This window comes from Fulmarus glacialis, unplaced genomic scaffold, assembly GCF_000690835.1.
Source record: "Fulmarus glacialis isolate BGI_N327 unplaced genomic scaffold, ASM69083v1 scaffold38122, whole genome shotgun sequence".
Lineage (NCBI taxonomy): Eukaryota > Metazoa > Chordata > Aves > Procellariiformes > Procellariidae > Fulmarus > Fulmarus glacialis.
In genome coordinates, this window is record NW_009200424.1 from 19,725 (window position 1) to 43,846 (window position 24,122).

A 24,122-nucleotide genomic window follows, 5' to 3' on the forward strand; every position below is an offset into this window, starting at 1 on the left:
CGGCAGGGTGTCACCAGCCGCGTGGGTGAAGTGAGGATGGAGATGCTGGGGCTCCACCTTCCTGCCCCAGCACTGCCCTGGGGCTGTGCTTGCCGCAGCTCTTGCCGCATGGCAGTCCCTGGGCGCAGGATAGCCCTACGTGAATATTCCACCTTCCCTCGGGGACGCTCAGGGACTCTAACAGCCTGTGGAACAAAGCCTGGCCAGCCCATCTCTGTGGGAAGCATCTGCACATTCAGGTCATTCTCTCCACGCTCTTTGCAAATAGCAAACTGCGGGCCCAGAGCCCAGACCTTTTCTGGAGAAGATAGTCTGGAGGCCAGCTGGGACCATATCTGCTGTGTAATAACCCCCAGCAGCTCCCCGTGGGGCAGAAAGGACCTTCGCAGAGCAGGCTGGAGTGTGTTTGCAGGTAAACTGCCCTGTCTCCGGCTGGGACTGCAGAGAGCCCTGTCCTTATGAGGCCCCAAGGAGGGGCTGCAGTTGGGGGGCACAGCTGTCTTTTAGCATGGAGAGAAGCGGAGGTGAGAAGTAAGGGGACAGCATCACTCAAAGGTTTTACCACTGCAAATGAGTCGTAACTTTTTGGGGATATCAGGCCTTCCTGCGGAGTTTGTGAGCCATGAACGAGGTACTGGCAAAGTTGCAGGTTGCAGATAACAGAATCTAATCTTCGGTTACAGTCATGATAATTTTAATACTGGGTGATCAGTCCCTTTCTTGCCCGGTACTGAACTTTCCTCAATAAATGCTACCTACCTGATGTGTTTGTGTCCATTAAAGTGTTGGGTGGGTGGTTTGAAGTGGTCTCTGACTTTGCACCCTGGGGACTGGGCAGACCCCTGGGCTGTTGCGCTGCTGGGTCTCGCCGGCCTGCAGGCGAGCTCAGTGCTGGCAGGACCACGAAACCTTAAATGACCCAGGTGCTTGTAAATCAAAGCTTGTATTTATTGCAGAGGTGGCTACATTAATCTTGGCAGAGGTGGAAACGTGGAAGTCCATGCTGTGTTTTACAGGGCTAAGACATAACCCAGGGGAACTTCCCGTAGCCAGAAGGAGAAGCGGTCGAAGTACTGCTCAGAGTAAACTGAGTTGTTAATGGGTCAGCCTGAGCAGGTAAAACCTACCCGGGAGCCTGGCCCTGCAATCAGATGTTAGCAGAACCCGTCCAAGAACCGCGACAGTGCACCTTGCTGAAGGGTGTGTGATGGCCGGGGAGGTGAAGCCTCCCAGCTGTTGGCAGTGGGGGTGAGCCGGGGCTCCTTGCTGAGCCGTGGGGCTCTCCCGGCCCCCGAATCCCGTGCTGGGGGAGCCCCATTGGCATGGCTGGGGGACCGCTGGCCATCGCAAGACCCTGTTATCACTGTGAAATGTAGAGCTGCGCCCTGTGGTCTTGGGGGACCGTATAACACCCCAGGGGCTGAAGTTATTCCCACGGCTCAGCCTCTTTGGGCTCCTCGGCTGTAATCTGTTCCTGCACCAGATCTCGCTGGGGGACATTGCCGCTGTCGGGGCATTGCTGGGGCTGCTGAGCCTGGTAGGACACGGTCTGTGGGGCTGTGCCTGGGCTCAAATCTGCATCCCCCGCCTCCACCCCATGTACATCACCACTGCAGGGGAAACTCACTCCTGTTTAACCCATTTCTCAGTGGGCTGGCGTAAATACTCTGTAACAGGAGCAGGGCCAGCACTATGCCACAAGTATTGCAAGTCTCCAGGTGACTGAGACCCAACTGCAGGAGGCAAGAAAATGTTTTAAAACTTCAATCATCAGCTTTATTTAAGCTCAATCACAGCCTGCGAGAGCAGCAGCCCAGCGATGCAAAGCCAGGCATTAGTTAAACAAGCACAAATGATCCCTGATCAAAGGACGGTGACGCTGCTGGAAGAAGCCAACGCAAACACAGCTAAGGCCCTATGCAAACCCAGGAAAGGCTTGGAGCGCTAACGAGCAGGCACAAATGAGTGCGTTAGGAAAGCTGAGCCTGTTTCAAGAAGAGGGACGGTGGGGAGCTCTCTGGCTCCTCACCCCGAGTGCGCGCCTCCCAGGTCTCGGGGCAAAGTGCTGTGAATTCAGGTTGTGCAGGCACCAAGCTGTTCCCCAAAGCTGTTCAAAGCCATTCCCTGTGCGACCCGGCAGCACACGGGCTCCGTCTCGCAGGATTAAGCTGGCAGAGCCAGGCTTGACTCGAACGCTGGGTTTTCTGGATTGGGACACGCCAGCCCGACCCTGGGCGCGGGGCTGTAGGAGTGCGTGGATGGTAGCAGGATGCTCTGGGCTGAGGGGTTCACACCAGGGCTGTGTGGGGTGATGCTGGGATGGCAACACTTTACTGGTGCACTGTCTGCTGGTCTCAGCTCTGCGGGTTTCAGCATCCATGCTCTCGGCCATGGATGGCTTTCTCCCGGGGATGGTGGTGGGTGGGAGCCCAGGACCATGACCACCCAAAGCATCGCCGCACAGGTGCTGGGGTTGGACACGCATTTCCAATGACGATTGCAGCCCAGGGGTGAAACTGCATGGGGTAGGGTCAGAAATTCTCATAGTGATGTGCGAAGTAGGTCTGGTCCTTCTTGTTCAGCTGCCGACAAGCCTTTTCCACGCTCTTCGTCATCCCAGGCGGGCCACAGCTGAACACCCCGATCTTCTGCACCTGGGGAAGGAGGGAGCCAAAGGGGTCAAACCCAGCAGCACTAGCTCTCCCCCCAGCCCAGCCCCCCCTTGGCCCCTTGCCCTCCGGCAGCTTTGGACACGGATGCTGGCCGAGCAGTCTGTCCCGGCCTGAGGAGGCTTTTGAGGAGTTTGTCACCTCCCCATGGAGCTGCTGGGGCCATGGAGGAAGGATGGGATCCCCCAGGGTCTCTGCCAGCTCCAGGCAGTGGCTGCAGGCGGGGTCTCGCCATAGCGGGGGGTGTTTGGCTGCTACGGAGCATTGCTGACTCTTGCAGCTCATCCTGGCTCCGGAGGGAAAGCGGGGTTCATGACCATTCTGCCTTGCCCGTGGTGCGGATGCCACCAAGGTCTCCAGGGCCTCAGGGACAGGCTGGGACCAGTCCTCCACACTGGCTGGTGGGTGCCCCCCGACCTGTCCCCAGCCAGGCACCGACCTCGGGGTGCACCTCCTGCAGCGAATTGAAGAAGGGTACGAAGGGAGGGCGCCCGAAATGGGTGATGGAGCGCAGCCCCGTGAACAGGCTCTTGTTCAACACCTTCTGGAAGTGCCGCTCGCAGATGTACTGGAAGAGAGATCAGTGCATGTCAGATGGCCCAGCACGGCCCAGCACGGCATGGCATCCTCCCCAGCGGGTGGCCAGGCTCACCAGCATAGTGGTGCGCAGGTCAAACTTCTCAGCCAGCTGCGTGATGTAGATGTGCACAGAGACCAGGTCGTTCCTGTCCGTCTCCTCCACCTCGCGGATGATGTCTGCTAGCCACTCAAATTGCCGCTGCGTGCGGGTCACCCAGATGAAGTAGATCTGGGCACACAGGGATGAGGGTCAGCATGGGGCTGTCACCCCATGCATGTCCATGGGGCTCCTTCCCACATGGGTCGTGGGGGATTTTGCCCCTGAAGAGGCCACCAGCAGCAGGAGGCATCTCGGGAGGGCTCTTGTCCTCCAGATGCTTCCTCTTACCTTCTTACACAGCAGCTTGGAGCTGATGGATGACTTGAAGACCAGGTCTTTGAGAATGGACGCAAAGGGCGTCACCCCAATGCCTCCTCCCACCAGTACCGACACCTCAAACTTGTTCCACTCCTGATGGCCCTCCCCAAAGGGCCCGTCCAGATAGAGCTGGAAGAGAGCCAGCCGTCAGCAGAGCATCTCCCTCCTCCACTTGCCCAGGTCTTGGCCACCTTCAAGGCTGGACAAGTGCCTCGGGCTGGGCACAACCCATTGCTGACATGCTCTCGGGCTTGGATGTCCCCGTCCCCGGAGAAACAGCATGGGGCTCACCTTGGGCAGCTTGCCGATGAGGACCAGGCTCTCTGGGGAGTAGAGCTCCCGCAGGCGGGTTGTCCAGGGCCCCACGGCCCGGATGTGCAGGCTCAGCGTGTCCTCGTGCGGTGCTGAGGTCAGGGTGAAGGGGTGGTACTCGGTGGTGCCCAGGGCCACACAGGCGATGCGCACCCACTGCCCGGACTTGTAGTCAAAGTCCTGCGGCCGCTGGAACCGGAGGTGGGTGACGCCTGGGGGGGGGACGGGAATGGGGACTTCAATAAGGTGGAGACACTGAGCATGGGAGAGGAAAGGTGAGGGGAGATGAGTGGGCTCAAGGAAAGATGGAGCATTAGAGGTGTGCGCAGAGTGGGTGGGAGGGGGCTTGGGGACAAGCTGTGGAGCCAGGCACAGGGCTCAGGATGCTGGAGAGGCCATGCCGGGGCACAGCCCTGGGGCCAACCGGTTCTTCTTGGGTAAATAACTGATGCCAGGGTGTGATGGCCTGAGCTTTGTGCCTCAGTTTCCCTGCCTGTGAAAGGGGTGGCACAAGAGACCCTTGCCACGCAGGGGTGCTGCAAAGGCATTGGGGCAACATGTGTAATGGGATGCAGCTAACTCTTGGAGGTGCCAGCCTGAGCCACCAGCACGTGTGACAGCCAGCAGGACATTTCCTGGGGCCAGAGTCACCTACGTGCCACCTGGGTTGGGAACTGCTGCCATCTCAGTGCTGGCAGCTGCGTTTCTTCCATCGCTGCAGCCCCGGATGCATGGCCAGGGAGGATGCGGTACCTGAGGGCAAAAGTTCGGCTTTCACCACGCTGATCTCCACCTTCTTCCTGCTCAGGCTGAGCAGCTTGTCCGCTCCGTAGATGAGAGCTGGGATGATGAAGTAGATGTGGAAGGTGGGCTGCTGGATCAGCGCGTAGCTGCCGTGGATGACGACCTGGGCAGGGAGCAGCCCCCATCAGCACGGCATGGTAAGCCATCGCCCCATGTCTGATTCGGTGGCAGCTCAGCAGCAGCAGGGAGCCAGGATTGCGGCAACCAGCTCCCTTGGGACCTCCCCAGCTATTTCACCTTGTCTGCCAGTCCGACCCATGGGCTTGAATGGTGGCCCATCGGCACCCTCCCAGCCCAAATGCTTTACCAGGACGTAGAGGAGCATGTAGAGATGGTGGGTGATCCAGAAGCCCTGGAAGCTGACGCGTCGGAAGTGGTGGGTGGCGAACACATACATCACAGCCAGGATCACGAGCAGCAGCACTCCCGTCATGCCTGTGAGTGAAGAGGTTGTGAGGTCCCAGTGGGGATCAGGGCAGCCCCGCAGAGGGCTGCCCATCCTGGGCACGGGCGTGCGGAGGTCTGCCTGCTAGGTGGTCTCACCTGGAACAGTCTGGAAGAACCACCAGTAATACTTCTGTGGGAGCTGTGACCTGGAGAGGGACAAGAGGTTGCACCATGGAGCGGCCAGAGCAAACTCCTGGTTTCCACTTTCATTCCCATCTATGCCCAGGACACTCTGTCTGGACCGTGCTTTAAATTTCACCTACCCATCATTCATAAAGACACTGGAAAAGAGGCAGGACAACACGCTGAGAGGCGTGACTGAGAAGATGTAGATGTTCACTACATGACCTAGTGTGTGGAGCACTGTAACAGACAGAAACCAGGAGAGAAAAGCATCACTGTCGCTGTGGGTGGAGGTGCGGCAGACCCTGCTGATGTGCCCAGGGACCTGGCAATTCCTCCTCTTCTCTGGTGCAAAGCATCTATGCCTCTCCAGGCTCCATATGGGTCTTCAAGCTTCTGCCTGGTCCTGCTGTGCCATGATGGGCTGGTCCTCCTGCTTTAGCTGTGATTTGTGGGTGACACATCCCCCAGCAGCCCACCTACCTGAGAAAATCAGGGCTGCCATGGCAACCCAGCGATGGAAGTCCACGGCAGCATCGAAGGGGATGTAATGATTAAGGAAGGTCTCCCGCAGGACGGTGATAAGGTTGCGACACATGGTGAGCAAGAGGTAGGAGTACATGAAGGAGATGCTGGCAGCCGCTCCCCGGGAGATGATGATCCCCACAAAGGTGGTCTGCGCGATTCCAGTGCTGGGGGATGCGAAGCCGTAGTCTGGGGAGAGAGAGCGGAGGGGCGTCAACGTGCCCGGCGCTGAGGGCCATGACCCTTCCTGCAACAAGGGGACAGCCACCTGCATGGCTGCACCAAGAAAAGATCACCAGAGATGGGGCTGTGTGGGGACAGGGGCACAATCCTCTGTGTCAGACCCCCCAGAGCTGCTGGGTGACAGGGTCTCCTTGGAGGTCAAGGGAGGGGATTGTCCTCCTCTGCCGGGCACTGTGAAACTGTGTCCTCAGTCGGGCATCCCAATATGAGAGATGTCAACAAACTGGAACGAGTCCAGTGGAGGCCACCAGGATGGGTGGGAGCTGGAGGACGTCACGTAGGGGAAAGGCTGAAGGAAATGGGCTTGTTCAGGCTGGAGGAGATGGGTCAGGGAAGACCTTGTGGCTGTCTGCAACCACTTAATGGGTGTTACAGAGGGGAGGGAGCCAAACTCTTTCTCAGAGATGCACAGTGAAAGGACGAGAGGCAACAGCATGAGTTTCACTGAAGGAAATTCAGGTTTGATGTAAAATAAGAACTCTTCACAGGGAGGATGGTCAAAAATTAGCACAGGCCCAACAAGGTGGTGGGATCTCCATCCTCGGAGCTCTTCAAACCTTCTTTAGACAAGACCTTCAGCAGCCTGACTCAGCTTTGAAATTGGCCTTGCTCTGAGCAGGGCATTGGACCAGACCCTTCCAGAGATCCCTTCCAACCTCCGTAATCCTTTGGTTATTCCAGGGGAGGACCAACACTGTTGCCCAAAACTGTGCTGGGACCTTTCACACCCCAGCATGCCCCACGCAACCAGCAGCTTTGAGGAGCCAAGCCCATGCACCACTCTGCATCTGGGGCGGCAGGGCTGGATGGGCACTCACAGTAGGCTCTCTCCACGAACACGCCAGCGGTGATGGCAGAGAAGAGAACCACGCAGACGATATGGCGCCGGTAATTCTCAACGAAGCGCTTGAACTCCTGGATCTTCTGCTGAACTTTGTTCCGCTCGTACTTCTTCCGTTGCGCTTCGGTGTATAAATGCAGCTGGTACTGATTCACCCTGGCAAAAAGAGGAGGGCTGTGTCATTTTGAGGCTTAGCTGGCAAGGTATGGCTCTGGGCCATGCTGCCCAGATTTGGGTCTTCCTCCCTGTACAGCGCTGCGACCACCTCTGTGTCACACCAGTGACAGCAGTGACCTGCAGAGCACAGTGTCAGTGGCTGATCTCAGGTCAACCAGCAGTCTACATGCCTTTGAAAGCTGATAACAAACGTGCAGATAGCGACTCATAAGTGAAATTGTACATAAGAACGGTAAAAGATAATTTTCATAGTAATATTCAACTCTCCTGTGCTGGTTTTGGCTGGTATAGTGTTAATTTTCTTCATAGTAGCTAGTATGGGGCTGTGTTTTGGATTTGTGCTGGAAACAGTGTTGATGACACAGGGATGTTTTAGTTACTGCTGAGCAGTGCTGACACAGGGTCAAGGGCTGTTCTGCTCCTCACCCCACCCCACCAGCGAGGAGGCTGGGGGGCACAAGGAGCTGGGAGGGGACACGGCTGGGAGAGCTGACCCCAGCTGACCAAAGGGATATTCCACACCTTAGGGCGTCATGCTCAGCATATAGAGCTGGGGGAAGAAGAAGGAAGGGGGGATGTTCAGAGTGATGGCGTTTGTCTTCCCAAGTCACTGCAACGCGTGATGGAGCCCTGCTTTCCTGGAGATGGCTGAACACCTGCCTGCCGATGGGAAGGAGTGAACGAATTCCTTGTTTTGCTTTGCTTGCGTGCGCGGCTTTTGCTTTACCTGTTAAACTGTCTTTATCTCAACCCACGAGTTTTCTCACTTTTGCTCTTCCCATTTTCTCCTCCATCCCACCGGGGGGGAGTGAGAAGGCAGCTGGGTGGGGCTGACTTGCTGGCTGGGGTTAAACCACGACACCTCCAAACTGATCCCAGGGTAGGGGAAGGTCCTTGGGGCGATTAAGGCAAATCAGGATATTCTGGCCATGAATAACAACCACTGAACTGCTTCCTTGTAGAAATATTTGCTGCTGCTGTCACAGCAGTGAGGACCAGAGTCTCTCCTGCAGCTCTTGCAGGCAGCCCACGGGTGAACCAGCAGCATCCCACGGTGCAGAGGAGCACAGGCAGAACCTGCCCGGCAAAGCCCCGCACCGCGGACAAGGCATACACTCTAAAACCCACTATCCCAGGCTCTGGAGTTGACCACTTCATTTTTTTTTTATAGAGGCACATCACCCAGACCCAGCTACGGCACCGTCCCCACCGAGACAGGGCTGTGCCCGTAGCTCCTCGGCCAGCTAGAGGCTGCGATGTGCCCGCCTGGGCTGGGGCATCTCCTGCGCGGACGGTCTCGCGTCCCCTCCCTATGTTGCACCACCGTCACGGGGGTGCTGGCTCCTTGCAGCAGTGCCGTTTGACCGGAGGGCTACCCACTCTGACACATGAGCAACAGCAAACAGGCTGAACCTGAACCCGAGCAGTGAGCCCGGCGAGGAGAGGGCGTACTCACTTTCTGCCTGGTCTCTTCCTCAGCTCTTGCCCTTCTCGCTCCACGTAGTGGTTCACGGTGTAGAGGTTTGGGTCTTTCTCCTCCTCTAAGATGGTTCTGTTGGGAATAGAGCTATGTCTAGCCCAAAGCTGTACTTGCAGGAAGGGCTTGCCAAAATTGTCCCCATTTCCCCACTTTCTATCTCAGGCTCAGCTGAGGTGTCCAGGTCTTTCCTGCAAGCATTAAGTTTAACTGCACAGTACACAGGCCGGATCCACTCAAGATCACCCTCCCCTCTGAAAAGCAAGATAGGACTCCCGTCCTCACGTAGCAGATGCCACGGGGGCTCTGCAGGAGGTGGTTCCTCCCCTCGGCCTGCCTGGGTGCCAGGGGAGGAGGCCAGCAGCCCCACCGCAGCATCTGGCTCGCTCAGGGCCATGTCCCAGCACGGTCACCCCCTTCCCCAGCACTGGGCGTGCAAACACCTGGTGGGAGCATCTGTTGGAGGGGCTGAGGTGAAAGATGGATGTGCATCTGGGCAGAAAGAGTAGAAGAAATAGCAGCAGCAGCAAGACTAAGGAGGAGAGCTTACCCTTTTGGCTCTTTCTTTTTTATGAAGGAGACGCGGTTGTGCAGGTTTTGCTTGAGCACCGTGGGGACACCTTTCAGGAGCCAAAAGGACAAAGAGCTGTTTAGAGTGTGTGAGATGCAGTGGACAAGATTTAGGCATCTTCCCTGGGCAGGGGTGGGGAGAGGCTCTGAGCTGACCCAAACGTGTCCTACATGGAGCGACAGCTGATGCCCCATTACTGCGGTTGGGCTGGAGAGACTGATGGGACAAGGTTTGGGAGCTACGCATGGGGTGCTGCCCACTGCCTCCAGCCCTGCACGGCCTGGGGTGACCCAGTGCTCCGGCGCACTGACCTTTGATGCAGAGCTGGGTGAAACGAAGCTCGCTGTCGTGGTCCCGCAGCATGTAGTGGAAATCCTCCCATGTCAGCTCATCCCTGTCCTGAAACCCTGAGGCCCGAAACATGGACTCGGTCACCTGCTCTGCCTGGTCTCTTGACAGGCAGTTGTTGGAGATCTCGATGAAGGACCTGGAGGAAGGAGGGGAGACGGGAACTTTAGAGGACTACAGCTTGAGTCCTTCAAATAACACGGGGCAGAGCCCCAGACCAGTTTCACAGGAGAAATGGGCTCTTGGTTGCGAGTGTTGAGCCCATGGGCTCTCACATAGCACCCTTGGGGAGTGAAGCACAGAAACTGGGAGCTGCTTTTGAAGACGTCTGTGTTTACAGACATTGTGAAAACATGTAGAGACATGAGGGGAAGTACCTGAGCATCCTCAGAAACTCCTTCTTGGAGAGGAACCCATTCTCATCAATGTCATACATCCTGAACATCACCTTGGACTTCTCCTCTGGGGACCCTGATGGGGAGGGAGAGAGGCGAAGTAAGAACAAGATCCTATTTTCATCAGCAGAAGTGCTTTCAAACATTGTCTTTGAAAGTCTGGACCTGCAGCAGTGAAGTCTCACCCAGTTCTGAAAAGACTGAAAGCACACCGCTGGTCACAGCTTGAATAGTGACTGAATGTAAATAGCGTGTCGCCCTTCTGCTTGACTTTCTCAAGTGCAAGGTGAAAAATCAGGTAGATACACATTCTTTCTTGTGCATTATTTTGCAAACTCAAAATGTGCTTTTGCACAGCAATGATTTTTCTGGGAACTGCTTTGAATCTAGTATTCACCACCTCCATCTATGAATCTACCTTTCCAGTGGTCATTTAGGGGGGATCAGATATGACTGTTATCATCTGTCAAGGACAGGATGCATGGTCCATTCAGAAGATGGGCAGACTTGTCTATAGTGGTGACAAATCAGCAAATCACTGCTCTGAGATAGCTCCCCTGATGGACAGTCTTACAGAAAACATAATTACATTGTCACTGCCCCATAACTCAAGTTGAAGCTGTCCTAAGTGAAGGGAATTTTAGTCTGTAGAAGTGTCTACAGATTGACCTGCTGGATGGATCTTGTCCTTCACTCTGCTGGTGGTGTTGCCAGAGCCTAGAAACAGGACTTAGGGCAACAGATGAAGACTAGCTCCAGCTCCCACCTTTCATGAAGACCACCAAAATGTCCAGGAACTCCCGGAAGGAGATGTAGCCATTGCCGTCTTTGTCAGCCAGGGAGAACATGGAGTCCACAAACATGGAGTCGGCTTTGAGCCCCAGGGCCGTGGCAAACTCAGCCCGGCTCAGCTCACATGTCAGAGACTCCTTTGCCTTCTGTGAAGATTCAAAGTTGAGCTCTCCGGCATCGGACCTGTCGATTTCCAGCACCTGCAGGTTGTGTCCCACAAAAGAAATCCCATGAGTGCTGGCTGAGCAGAAGGCTGGTGTTCACTTGCCCAACCTATTGCACAGAGACCGGTGGCTCCCCTGGCACAAAACTCATGGCAGATACCATGGGGAAGTCCTGTGTCTCTCCTACACAATTTGACTTTCACACTAAACACCACTGACCATTATGGAGACCTCGGTTACATCATCTGAAAGTCTCTTTGCAACTTCAGACACTTATATCACCACAGCAGAACTCCCTTTGTCTTCTGCAAGGGAAAATGTCCCTTGGTCCTGAAAGTATCGGCAGTTTCCTTGTGCATGGCTTACCAGCTCTTATGGAAAGCAACAGCAGCAACATTCATTGCTTAATCAATACAGAAATACCTTCCTCCATGCATCAGAGCCTGCCACACCTCTACATACCTGAGCAAACAGGTGCCTGAAGAAAGTCTCCAGAATTTGTTTCCTCTGCTCCTGGGTGATTGCCCGTTTCATCAGGCTCTGCTCCTTCATCTCAGACATATGCAGATCAAGGCTGCTCTCCTCCAAGTAGCCTCGTAGCTTCCCAATGAAGTTGCTCCTCTCTGCCTCCTCACTGAAAAGCAGCACCTGCAAAAGACCCCACCGAATGGCTGTGAGCAGCAGAGGCTCAGTCAGGATGTGAGTGCTGCTGCTCTTCACCACAGTGGTTGCTCCATGGTATGAGCTGGACCTGGTGGTTCTCAGGAGGCCACAGCCACCCTTCAGGGACCTATGCTGCTCCCAGTGCCCAGGACTGAGTGGTGCAGGATGTATGTGACCAGTGGCAGAGGATGGTGGAGGGTCCAGGGGAAGGTATCATACCCCAGGCATTGTGGTACTCACCAGGTCGTACTCCTTGGGGCTCTTCAGGAGCAGAGCTTTGTTCCCTTTGTTGCTAGAGAGGATGACCTCCACCCTTTGATGGGCTTTCAGGCTGATGCTCCGGAGCACAGACCCTCTCCCATCCAGCACTTTGAGCGCTTTGTCAGCTTGGAGCTGAATGTAGACAGGAGAGCTGTCCGTCTTGGGACCGTGCCACTCCATGGCTGGTGGGAGAGAGCACAGGACTCAGATGGAAAGGCTGTGCCCCATTCATCCCAGCACCTCCTTCACCAAGATGCAGCTGGGGAGTGATTGCATGACCAGACACACGTTAAGGGAAAAATGATGATCTCCCAACTGCAGAGCTCAAGCGCATGGACAGTGGAGGAGTACAGACCATGGAGCAGGAAGGCAGGATTTTTCCAGTGTCCAGGACAGGGAGATACAGTCCCTGTCCTGGAGCTACTGGTGCAATTGCTTTACATAGGTTTCCTTCAGATAAGGTATGGTCTGGAGAGGATAGTGACTAGAGGGTCATAGGATGACTCGGGTTGGAAGGGACTCAGGTTGGAAGGGTCTCTCATCCAGCCTCCTGCCTAAAGTAGGACCAGCTATGTGGTCAGGCCAGTCTGCTCAAGCCTTTATCCAGTCAGGTCTTGGATAGGACAGACTACACAACCTCTCTGGGCTACCTGCTCCACTGCTTAACTATCCTCTGGGGAAATAGTTTCTCCTTATATCCAGTCTGGATATAAACTCCAAGCCAAGCCCTGCCTGTATGTGCCCTGACTTTAGCAGCATCACCAGACACCATTGCAGGACCAACAGTGCCGCCTCACCGCGTATCGCCTCGCCGGTCACCTCCCTCCGCACGCTGGAGCTCTGCTGCTTCTGCAGCTTCTTGAAACCTCTTTCGCGGAGAAAGGCAACAATCCAGGCAACAAAGAGAGTCACTGGGGACACATGGGAGGAGGAAGAAGCATGAGACATCACAAAGCTCCTTCCTGCTTTGGCAGCATCACCTGTATAACTGGGGCAGACGAGTTTATTCTTCCCCATTTAATATTTTACTTAATGCAGGTTTTATTTAATGCAGGGCTGCACCATGAAAGTCCTGCTCCCACCTGATGCCTAAGGACCCTGACACCTCAAGGACCTCAAGAGTGGCCAAGACTCAGCAGCTCCTGCTGGGAGGTGCTTGGTCTGTCGGCACTCAGCTGCTTTCTCCGGTGGAAGAGGAGATGGGTAAAGAAACGGAGCAACAAACCTAAAGGCAGACAGCAGAGGACAACGATGATGATCCCAAAGCCTGGGCCGCTGCCTTCGAAGTAGTCCAGTACGGTCATGGGCGTGCAGTTGGTCAGATGTTGAGTTGTCAGCTGCTGGGGCTGGGGGCATGGGTCTCCTGCATAGGGGTAGACAGGCTGTGAGTGTCATGGACTTTTTACCCCTCTCATCTCCATCGTCCCCAGGAACCTATGCATTAAGATGCTGGTGGGGTTCATTACTGAGTGACCCAGGGAGCACTGCAAAACTGGGATGCTTGAGTTAAACTCCAGATCTTAGGAGACAACCCTTGCTTTCGGGTTGAACCTTTGCCTGCTACAGCAAACCAAGTGCAAAACTGGACTCAAGCACTCTGGGAGTTCAGCACCATCACCTCTCCCGATGGGATGGGCTGAGCAAGAAGCACTCTGGACCATGGCAAATTGGGATTCAGAGCCTCTGCTCATCCGTATTCTGCAAATCCAGGGAGTCCTTCTGGTGCAATTACATGGAGTGTTGTCGTGATTTACCCCCAGCCAGCAACTAAACACCACGCAGCTGCTCGCTCACTCCCCACCTCTGGTAGGATGGGGGAGAGAGTTGGGAGGGCACAAGTAGGAAAACTCGTGGCTTGAGTTAAAAACAATTTAATAAAGGAAATAAAACAAAGATTAACAGTAATAAAAACGATAACAACAACAATAATAGAATATACAAAGCAGGCGATGCACAATGCAACTGCTCACTAACCGCAGACCAACGCCCCAGACCATCCCGAAACGCGAGAGCCTCTTGCCCTGGTTTTTATACTGAGCATGATGTCACATGGTATGGAATACCCCATTGGCCAGCTGGGTCAACTGCCTCAGCTATGCTCCCCACCCAGCTTCCCGTGCACCTGGCAGAGCATGGGAGGCCAAAAAGTCCCCAGTGCGAGCACCACCCAGCAACAACCAAAGCATCAATGGGCCATCAACGCTCCTCTCGTACCAAACCCAACACACAGCACACCCCAGCCACTAGAAAGAAAGTTAACTCTATCCCAGCTGAAACCAGGACAAGTGTTCGCCAAGGGAACCAAAACATCTTGCAGGGGCTGGAATGCGTGCCAGATAAAACACTTTTGGTAAATGGGAAAGCTGTGGCAAGATCCCGAGAGGAAAAGGCATACTGCTGTGTTTGGCCACACCTCACCCTGAGCATGGCAGCAGGACTCTTTTTGGGTCTCGGTGGGGAGAGGAAAGCTCATTTCGAGGACAGCACGGAAGGACACCAGGGTGAGGGGGGCAATCAGCACGGGACTAGGCTACTCCTAGCCTTGCTGCGAACCCAAAATTTGCTGAGACACAAGCCCTGAGCTCTCCCTGGGCTGAAATCTGGCTGCCACAGTTCATGCTGCTGTTGCAACAACATCTGCAGGAAAGCCTGGCCAGCCCTTCCAGCAGCCCTGGTTAACCAAGAACCCCGTCGGTGGAGCAGCTGGGCAAGAGTGGGCATTGCGGTACGGCACCCAGGGCACATTCAGGAGTTGATGCAATTAAAGGCAAAAGTAGGTAACGTTACACAGTTACAGTATGCAAAGCTTTACCCATCTGCAAACTTCATCACTTTTTGGGCCACTTATCAGTTTAACCTGCAGACCTGTGTGTGCTTGTATATCAAAGGAGCTAGAGGATACATCAGTGAGGAGCGTGACACAGCGTGGGGTAGGCAGAGGCCAAGTTTTAACCCCAGCATGACCTTCCAGGGCATCAGTTCCATTTTTGTACCTGGAGATCTTTCCAAGACTCATGCAATGCACATGCCTGGACTTCAGCTCACTTTCAACATCAGCACTGCTCACCTGCCTTACAAGCAACCCTTGCATTTTGCACACATTTTGCTGTCTTAGGGGCATAGCAGGTGTCAGGCTTGAGAAAATGCCAGCCCGATGCTTTCCCTGTGTCACTGAGTCACCGTCTGTGTCACCGAGACGGGTCTGCTTTCCTCCTTAACTCGATAGTGCCGTTTGCTCCCCGCACCCTGCTGTTTGCACTTACCCTCATTCCAGACGAACACGTGGGGCTGGAGGTCTGTGGGGTCCACGTGGGTGACGGCAACCAGGACATCATGGAAGGTTGTGTTACGGATCTGCCTGGTTTCCTCCGCTGTGAACAGCCTGGGGAAAAAGACGTGGGGCCAAGCGGTGGCCCTGGGTGTCACTGTCTAGCGGCAGGAGGGATTAGCTCCCCACACTGTTTTAGGAACCGAGGAAGCTGGAGGATGTTTTTTTTCCTCCAGCCCCAGTTGTTATGTCTTACTGGGGCTGGCAGAGCAGTGGGCAGCCTGCTCTTTGTGCCAGACGGGGAGGAGACATTTACCCGTTTTTGGTGTTTTCGAACCAAAATCTGTCGCCATCACGCAGGCGCACAAACTGGTCCAGGATGATGGCACTGAAGAGGGAGCCGTCAACCTCCAGCATGCCTCCAGGGAGCAGCTCCAGCCCGGCCGTGTTGTTGGCATACAGAGCAGCGACCTTCTCCAGGACCTGGCCATAAACCCCCACCGCGCACACTTGTGAGCAGAGGGAATTCTGCCAGGGCCCCAGAAAGCCTTGGCAAGCCTCAGGAGGAGCGAGGAGCGTGCATTTCCCAGGCATCGCACATCTGTGGGCTGGGAGGATGCTCAGCCCCACACAGCCTTGAGCTCATGGCTTGGACTTGAGCAACTGAGCACCACTGCCAGAGCATCTCAGCTCCAGGAGGAGCAGAACACCCAGCGGCACAGGAGATTAGCACTGGGGCAGGATGTATTTATTCATGCCACGTAATTACACAGTTACCCCAATGCAACAGCCCCGCAGGCATGAAAATGAGCTAGGGCAGGGTGCGCACTGATGTCCCTCTTCCTACGCTGCTGGAGAAGCCAGTTACTGCCTGGACTGCCCCAACTTTCTTTGACCCACACACTTTCCGTGCCCAGACCAGTTCCCTGTTACCTGTTGCTCAAGGTGTGGGGCAAGGTCCGACCAGTTCTGGAGAGTCTCCAATCCGAATCGCTCCCGGGCTTGGTTATAGGTGGGCAGGCCAAGGTCTCGTCCGCGCTGGAACCAGCTGGCCACATAGTCGGTGCGGGAGTACTTCAGGGGCCCGTACCAGTAATCTGTGTGTGGATTCGAAGCCATGGTGATGGCAAGGCAGAGCTGGAGGAGCAACCCCAACCATCCCAGCTGCTGGGCTGGCCTCATCCCTCTGCCATGGGCCATGCTAAACATGGAGGGCATCTCCATGCCCGTGCCAGGAATGTCCCAGAAATATGCTTAACATGCCCTGCAGCTTCTCTGCACTTCCATTAACAAGGTTGAAGCTGGTCTGAGCATGTGGTTGGGTGCTGATGATGGTGGTGATGGGATCTGTCTCCCCACCTTGGCCCCCACACACCCCAGGAGAGAGGGTCCCCCACCGACGCGCCAGCTGCAGTGCAGACCTTGGAGATCTTCCACCACAATGTTGTCCTCCCGCTCTGCAATCTGTGAGCTCATCCCTAGCAGGAGGTTTTCCACGTCCTCTGCCTGCTGTGGCCCGGTGCTCTGAGGCAAGATGGGAAGAGCAGGTGATGCATCGCGGGTCTGAGGACATAGGGCAGCCCCACATCCCTGAACCCATAGGGGTGCAGAGCCTGTGTGTAGGGGTACAAGGGATTTCTTCCAGGCTCATTTTCACCCTTGAGGTCTGAGCCTGCCGTGGCTCAAGGCGGCATCTGGGGATGTCTGGATGGGGAGGATCTCACACCCCTTGGTTAGCTGTCATGCTCCGTGCCCAATTTCCCCTTCACCTCCCTGTGGGGTCATCCGCACCATAAAGCAAGGAATGAAGCCCCTCCTGCCAGCCTGCCACGTCCTCAGGACCCCTGTGCTCCCTTCCCCATACCTCTCTGCTCCAGTAGCTGTTGCAGAGCCGCACCGCTGGGAATGAGCCACCGGGGCCGGGCACTTTCTGGAACTGGCACTTGGGCTCTCTGGAACAGCAGAGAAGGGCTGGACCCACAGCCCCTGGCTGGGGCTACCCCAAGCTGGCTGGGCTTCTCTGTCCCAGCAAGGGGCAGGACACAGGGGAAGGGACGGGGACCATCCCCACCACCACCCCAGCTCAGGCATCCCCTTCCCTGCCGTGGGCACTGCTCTCCCACGGCCCTGCCGGGCTGCTCCTACCTCTTGTAGATGCCCGGTGGCACCATGGTGGCCAGGAATTGCCCCGCAGCCACTACGAACTCCGGCGAGAGGCTGGGGTCCAGGTGCTGCTGGTAACCTGTTGGGCAGCAGCCACGGTCCAGCTGGAGGGAAAGGGGGACGAGCCCCCTCTCTCACCCCATCCTCTGGCTCCCCTGGTCCCCCTGCCCCTGCTCCCCGCACACCCTGCAGCTCCATCATACACCATGCCCCTCACCTTTGTACTCCGGGACGGGTCTCCCCAGCAGGGTCGGCAGCCACTCGTACAGCACGATGCTCTGGGGCACAGGGCAGTCAGGTCAGGGACAGAGCTGGGGAGGGTATTGGGGGTCCTGGGAGAGCTGGGGGGTCCCATCCCTCACCTGGAAGGTGGCGATGACCCGCTTGCGAGTGTGTTGGAAGAGGTCCTCATCAGACCAGGTGGGGTGTACCTGGGCCAGCGCCGCGGCCAGGTGGTTGTGGTACTGAAACCAGGCGATGCTCTCAGCTTGCAGGAAGCGGTTCTCGTTCCCCCAGGCGCTTCCCAGGTCTGCAGGAGATGCCAGGACCATCAGTGCGGGATGCCGCCACTGCATCTAGCTTTGCCTATGGCCGGAGGAGCAGCCCCAGCCCTGGGGCTGCAGCCCAGCATCCCCTCGTCCCCTCACCCTTCCTTCCTCCCCAGGGAGAGCAGCAGTGAGAAGCAGCACCGGGCCCCCAGCACGGACCAAAGGTTGGGCAAGAGAGGAATTAAAAGCAAGCTGAGCAGGTTTTTATTGGCAGCAGCCCCTTTCCCCCAGAGGAGATGATTGCCTTGGATCAGAGGGACCAGAACCCACCGGTCTCTGTGTGTTGGCTGGGAAATGACCCACTGCCTCCCAGGGATGCGGCACCTTAAGTTCATGGTGGTTCTTTGCTGGTAAGCCTTCAGCGGGGCATGCATCTTCCTCCCCCTCGGACTGGGAAACTGCCCCAGGACTCCTGACCCATGTGTCCTGGCTCACCGCACCCCTCTGCCCTTTCCTGGGGTCCCCTCTGGGCTGGGCTCCAGCAACCTCCTGCTCCCCCTGCTCATGGTCAGGGATGGAGCCAAGCAAGTGAAAACCCATTGAGGATGCCACCATTACCGTAGATCCCCTGGGGACCACCCTGTCCCGTGGATGGATCCAGCGCCCTCCACATGGGGACTCTCCCGTCCGTCTCCCTCGGGAGGCGCCCGCCGGGCCCCGAAGCCAGCCGTCCCCCCGAGAAGCTCCTCAGGGCATCGCTCCAGGAGTGCAAGGGGCCGTAGATGGAGCTGCCATCCAGCCAGCCCGTCACCTCGTTGGTCTAGGGCAGGCATGGAGAACGGGCATTAACAGGCGCTGGGGTTCTCGGCGGAAAGGTGCAAAAAGAAGGTCTGAAAAGTCCCAACCTGGCCCTTTTGATCTTGCAAAGCAGCCACCCCATCCCCTGTTTTAACAAGAGCTATCAGGATGCAAATATTTACACTGGCTATCTCTATGCAAACTGGAGGAATTAGTGCCAGGTACAGGAAAAGACCAGGTACAGGTTTTTCAAAAGTACATTTCGAGGTTTTTTTCCCAATTATTTTCAGCTATGCCCGGAAGCAGACAACTGTGAATCCCTACGTAGGCAAGACGAAGCTGGAAGGGGAATAAACCCGTCTCTGGGGAAACTGGAAACACTGGAGCTTTCTACTCTGGGGAGCCCTGTCCTCACAGCAGGGAGTCCCACTGCCCTGGCAGCAGCTGAATATCTCCCCTGCCAAATATTTTCATGAAAACATCCTTTTTAGTCTGAAAACATGCTGGAGTTTTCATTTTTCTAAGGTTTGAAGTACTGCTAAAAACATGACTTGCTAATCTGGTCTCATCATGGTTTGTCACGTGAAAGGTTCAGGGGAGTATCTTCCTTCGGCGATTTTGATTGGGAAGCTTTCCAGCATGGAAGAAAAAGCACATGGGCTTGGGAACACATCCAGCCTCAGCACAGCAAAATAGGGAGAAACTGGGGGAAAACCTGGATTTTTTCCAAAATGACTGAAATTCAGAGAAGCTTTACAAGTTTACAACTTTATGACAGCACCGACTCAGTTTTGTGATGCATTATTAAAGACAAGAATTGGTGCCTAAAAAAATGTGCCATAATTACTGACCTTCTAGAGCGGCACAAGTGTACAAATTGGCTACGGAAGTTCATTACACTTGTACCAAAAAGGCTTCAGTTTTCACTTGTTTGACCCGATACAGACAGCCCTACCTTTGCTCATTTTGACTGAAGTGACAAAAACTTTGGCAGCTAAGGAAGACTACGAATTGCTCCTGCTTTACCCTTTCCTCTTCTGCCCTCCATAAACCATGCAAGATACTCAAATTTGCATTAAAACAGATAACACAGGCAGATTTAGAGTAATTACGTTTTCTTCGGCCAAGAAAAGCGCTGACCTTGAGCAACCACAAATGTTGCTCCATGTGAACCCGTACCTTGGAGGTTGTGCTTTGGGTTCATTTGCAATTGGTTCAAACACTTGTTAGACATATATTTTTAAGGAAACAGTGGTGCTCTCCTTTTATTTTTGCAAACACTGTCTTGGCTGCTACAGACCCCAGTGCTGGGTGAAGAGGAATTTAGCCAAAAGGCAAAGAGCAAAGGAAACGCTGCCTACCTGTTCCCGGGGGCTGTTGGGGCTCAGCCCCGTCTCTGTCGCCCACTGGATGCGCTGGAAGGGCAGGACCACGTCTCCGGTGCCTGCAGGGTCAAACACGGGGTCTCCGGATGGGATGTGGATGTTCAGGAACTCAGCAGGGCAGCCGGGTTTCTCCGTCCCCAGGATGTCCAAGAGCACGTGGAAACCTGCCAGAGACCCAAGCATGGTCAGCAGCTGGGAGGACTGCCACCAGCACCTGGAGCAGGATGTGATAGTGGGCAGCTGAGCCATACATGGGCTGTGGGGACCACCCCATGCACCAAGAGTGGTTTCCTTCCTGCCTTCACTGCTGGTTTGCTCCACAACTTTGAAAAAGTCACTTTGGGCTGGAGCCCAGATGTACTGAGCTCCAGCCCACAGGAACAGGGCTCCAGGTGCCCCTGGCCAGACCTCATGAGTAGTGTAGGGTCATTCAGGGACCAGGGTGGAGAAAACTCAGCCAGCGGATGTTCAGACACCACTGGCAGCTGGACCATCTGCTGGCCACCAATTCACCAGGAGCAAGGCTCTGCATTTAGCCACTATTTCCCTGAGCTCCTTCTTGCCTGTGGCCTTCAAGGCTAAGGGTTGCTGCTGATGCTGAGCCCGGTGGCTGCCATTGCTGTTGGCCCATTTGAGCTTTGGTGTGACGGGAAAAACTACCTCCAAGGAGAAGCTAAATGGTACCGCACTAGTGTCCGCCCCTCCTGTGGCCCACCTTGGGGCTGAGCACCCCAGCTTGGGTCTCTGGGGATGTGTATGGACTTTAAGCTGTATGGGGAGCTAATTGTCTCCACTTCTTCGACACGTTCAGCCTGTTTTCTCAATGAACTGAGGCTATTTCCCAGAGACAGACAGCCTAGAGCTTGGAGACCCAAGACCCCGCCGAGCTCCTGATCGACAGCAAAAACTGCTCCAACTTGCAGCGATTCTGCCCAGCAATCACTCACGGCGCAGCTCTTATCGCATCTTTTAGGTGTTTTGCAACGAGGTAACTCTATCACTAAAACAAATGAGGAAGTTCCCAAACGACAAATATCAGCATTTGTGGCAACTGCTGAAGGTCATCAAAAATTCATGCAAACTCTCTTGTCCGGACAATACTTTGGTATGGCGATACCCAAGGCTTTGTCTTTTGGGTGTGGGTCTGCTATGAAGTGATGGGTGAGGAGCGCTCTGACGCATAGCCTTGGGGTGCGATAAACCAATATTTTTCCACTCAAACCAACATTTTTCGACCTGGTGCCAGGCCCCAGCTCTTACCGAAGAAGACGGCCAGCACAGTTGTGTTCCTGCGGGAGGGCAGCCCAGAGGGTCCCCGTGCCACTGCGTTGCTGAGCTGGCGAGCGTTGGGCACACGGGGCTCCTGCAGTGCCTGGTAGACGCCATCCGCGTAGTTGGCCGGCAGGAGACGCAGCAGCCTGGCACCTGCGGCACCAAAGCAACACGGCGTGGGTCCAGCGGCACCCGACAGATGGGGGATGCAGCAATAGCGGGGTATACCAGCATGTGCGAGGGTCCCAGAAGAGAGCAAGAGGATGGCATGGACGCTTATAGTGGCCAAGAACACACAAGTTTTGGTACCAACACCCAAAACTTCTTGCAACACTGGGATCAGTTCTCTTAAAACTAGGAGGGATCCTCCATGGGCATGTTCCCTTCCAGTTGTCCTTCTCTGGTCCATGTGCACCCCTGTTGCCTCCTGGAGGTCTGGGGTGGTGTGCTCCAGTGGGTAACTGGAGTGATAAGCTGGCCGTGTTGACTATGCAATCCTACACAAGCATGGTGATTGACAACACCATAGAAAACAGGAGAGGGAACAGACGGAGAGGTAGAGAGACAAGGGAGAAGACAAAAGAGAAACACCCTGACTTTCCACTCACTGCCTGTCCCATAACTGAAAAGCCTGGAGGCAGGAGCTCGTTTCTCACTGATGAGCAAGTTCATTTCGAAAGACTCTTCACCAGTGTGGTGGGCTTCATCTGCTGGAGCTCCCCAGAGCTGGGGGAAATCCTGAATTACTGATTTAGTTTCAGGCTTAGTTTCCATAGGTTTGTTTCCAAATGTTAAGGTCTGATCTCTCTGCTCTGGAAGAGGGAGGTCTTGTCTGCCAGGGATCTCCCTGACAGTCTTGGGTGTAACCAAAGGGCTGATGACACATGTCATGTTGGAGAGCCATTTGGACTTAGAGGAAGGTGTGCAATTGCCACTGTGCCTTGTGTCACCGTGTAGGCGACCAATCTGGGCTGCAGGAAACAGGAAGATTCATAATGTTTAATATTTTAGATAAGGTCCTGCCTGATCTGCCCTGGTACCTGGCTCAGGGACATCTCCTGGAGGTGGGCCCATGGGCTGGTTGTAGGCATAAGAAAGCAGCTCACCACTGGCACAGGGAAATCCCGCATGCCTGTCCCAGTACAGACCAGTACATGCTGCACAGTAGCCCAACAGCACAATATCTGTCCTGTGCAGATGGAAAAGGAATAGGTCCAGCATGCCCAGACCATGAACTCTTCTGTCTCTGGCCTTGTGTTGAATTCTGATTGAACTGCATGCTGATTTTGGCTAAAGATGCCTTTTCCCAGCTCTGGGATCCCTGAACATCACTGAATCGCCTGCTGGGAATAGCTGGGTCCTCCCTACCTTGGGTATTTTTAATGGCCCCACAAAGCCACAGCTCTGCTCTGGGATGGATCCAACACCAGCGTGACCTGCAGATGGTGGCTGGGCAACAGGTAAAAATGGCAAGGCCAGGCCAGGGAGACAAAGCTGGGCTGCTTGGCCCCTCCAGACTGCTCTAACAGGGCTCTTAGGTGCATCTAGGGACCTACCTTGAGTGCAAAGAGCCACCTCTCAGGTCCATGGGAGGTGGCATTGCCTGGTCACCTGGTCACCTGCCTGGTTCAGGCTCAGGTCAGAAAGGGTTTCTCTCTCAGTCATAAAGCGAGCCAGATGCCAAAGTGCCGCCTCGCCCCATCCCGCCATCCCCATCCCCAGGCCTGGCACTCACCCACCGAGCCGCGGCTGTGGTACAGCAGGTTGTTGTACCAGCCGTCGTAGCGCTGGACCTCCCAGGAGATGTTCTCCTGGGCTCCTGGAAAAGACCGGATTCACTTGGTGAGCAGCAAAAAAATTGCATGAAACGAGCATCTCCATTACAAAATTATATTTATATTGTGATATTTTCCTATATTCTTTTTGAAACTTTCTGTACAAACAGTTTTTTAGACAAGTTTTGCACTCCTTTTGAGGGATAAGCAATGTCTAACATTAGAAATTCATGCTGTGATCCTGATGTCCCCAAATCAATTTCTGGCCCCCACCAGTCCACTCCCAAAAGATCTTAATTTTCTCCTTCTCTCTCATTCTATCAGGAGAAGTCCCTCCTTACTTCTAACCCCCACAATGTCCATGTGAGTCAAGCAAAGGCCTTGACACTGGAGTTATGCTCTCCCCCGTGCATTGTGTATCAGCATCAGCCTTTGTCAATAAACATATACTTTGTTTCCTTTGTGTTAATTTTTACTGCTTTATTAGAATACTAGCAAGAAGCTCCAGTTCCTGGTTACAAGCTGTGTACACATATAAACAGCAGTAGGTGAGTCTCCCAACCTGCAGCCTCTGCAAGTTTAGCATTTTGCTCTATTTTTTTCTTATCTCATCACAAACAGAATCATCCCCATCTCTGGTATGATGCCCCATGAGTTAGAGGAAATTCCTCTGAGGGGCAGAAACTGTCCAGGATCTCCCCTTGGATCCCCTTCCCTGAAACCGTACTTACTCCCCAAGGTCCACGTCACCAGCAGAACCACGGTCAAACTCAACATCATCTCCACGGGTTTCATCTGCCACCGGGTCTTTGGAAGCAGCGACCTGCAAACGGAGAGGAGAAGGAGGGAGCTGGAGCTGGGCTGTTTCCCGGAGGCTGGGAACACGCACAGACCATAACCTCAGCTCCCTCTTGTGGTTTCTGCTGCCTGGTAAAACCCCGCTGCCATCATCATCCATCAGCAGTATCTCCCAATTCGGGCTATGGGAAGGCGGCAGGGGGCACGGGAGACCCCACCACCCTGGGAAAGCTCTGTCAGGAGATGCCAACCAGCCTGAGAAGACCTTTCTGCTGGAGCAGGACCAGTAACCCCTGCCTCGGAGTACCCTACCTGTAGGTTCACAGCTCATCATCCGCAGCAGGAAGACATTAAGCTGCGCCAGCT

General features: G+C 55.0%; 1 protein-coding gene across 1 annotated transcript; it reads right to left on the bottom strand.

The window, feature by feature from the left end:
- Positions 1-2,531: 2,531 nt before the first annotated feature.
- DUOX2 (dual oxidase 2) lies at positions 2,532-23,781 on the bottom strand (the record flags this gene model as incomplete). Its single annotated transcript, XM_009573603.1, has 33 exons — positions 2,532-2,654; positions 3,109-3,237; positions 3,322-3,477; positions 3,637-3,795; positions 3,958-4,190; positions 4,732-4,885; positions 5,090-5,217; positions 5,326-5,375; positions 5,493-5,592; positions 5,836-6,066; positions 6,939-7,117; positions 8,595-8,690; positions 9,166-9,235; positions 9,498-9,673; positions 9,912-10,005; positions 10,696-10,921; positions 11,348-11,533; positions 11,789-11,991; positions 12,607-12,720; positions 13,035-13,172; positions 15,073-15,191; positions 15,394-15,605; positions 16,011-16,174; positions 16,499-16,601; positions 16,942-17,029; positions 17,223-17,319; positions 17,458-17,518; positions 17,603-17,769; positions 18,347-18,548; positions 19,888-20,075; positions 21,172-21,336; positions 22,919-23,002; positions 23,690-23,781. Coding segments are annotated over 33 exons (4,687 nt in total), but the record flags the coding sequence as incomplete, so codon positions are not given.
- Positions 23,782-24,122: the final 341 nt, after the last annotated feature.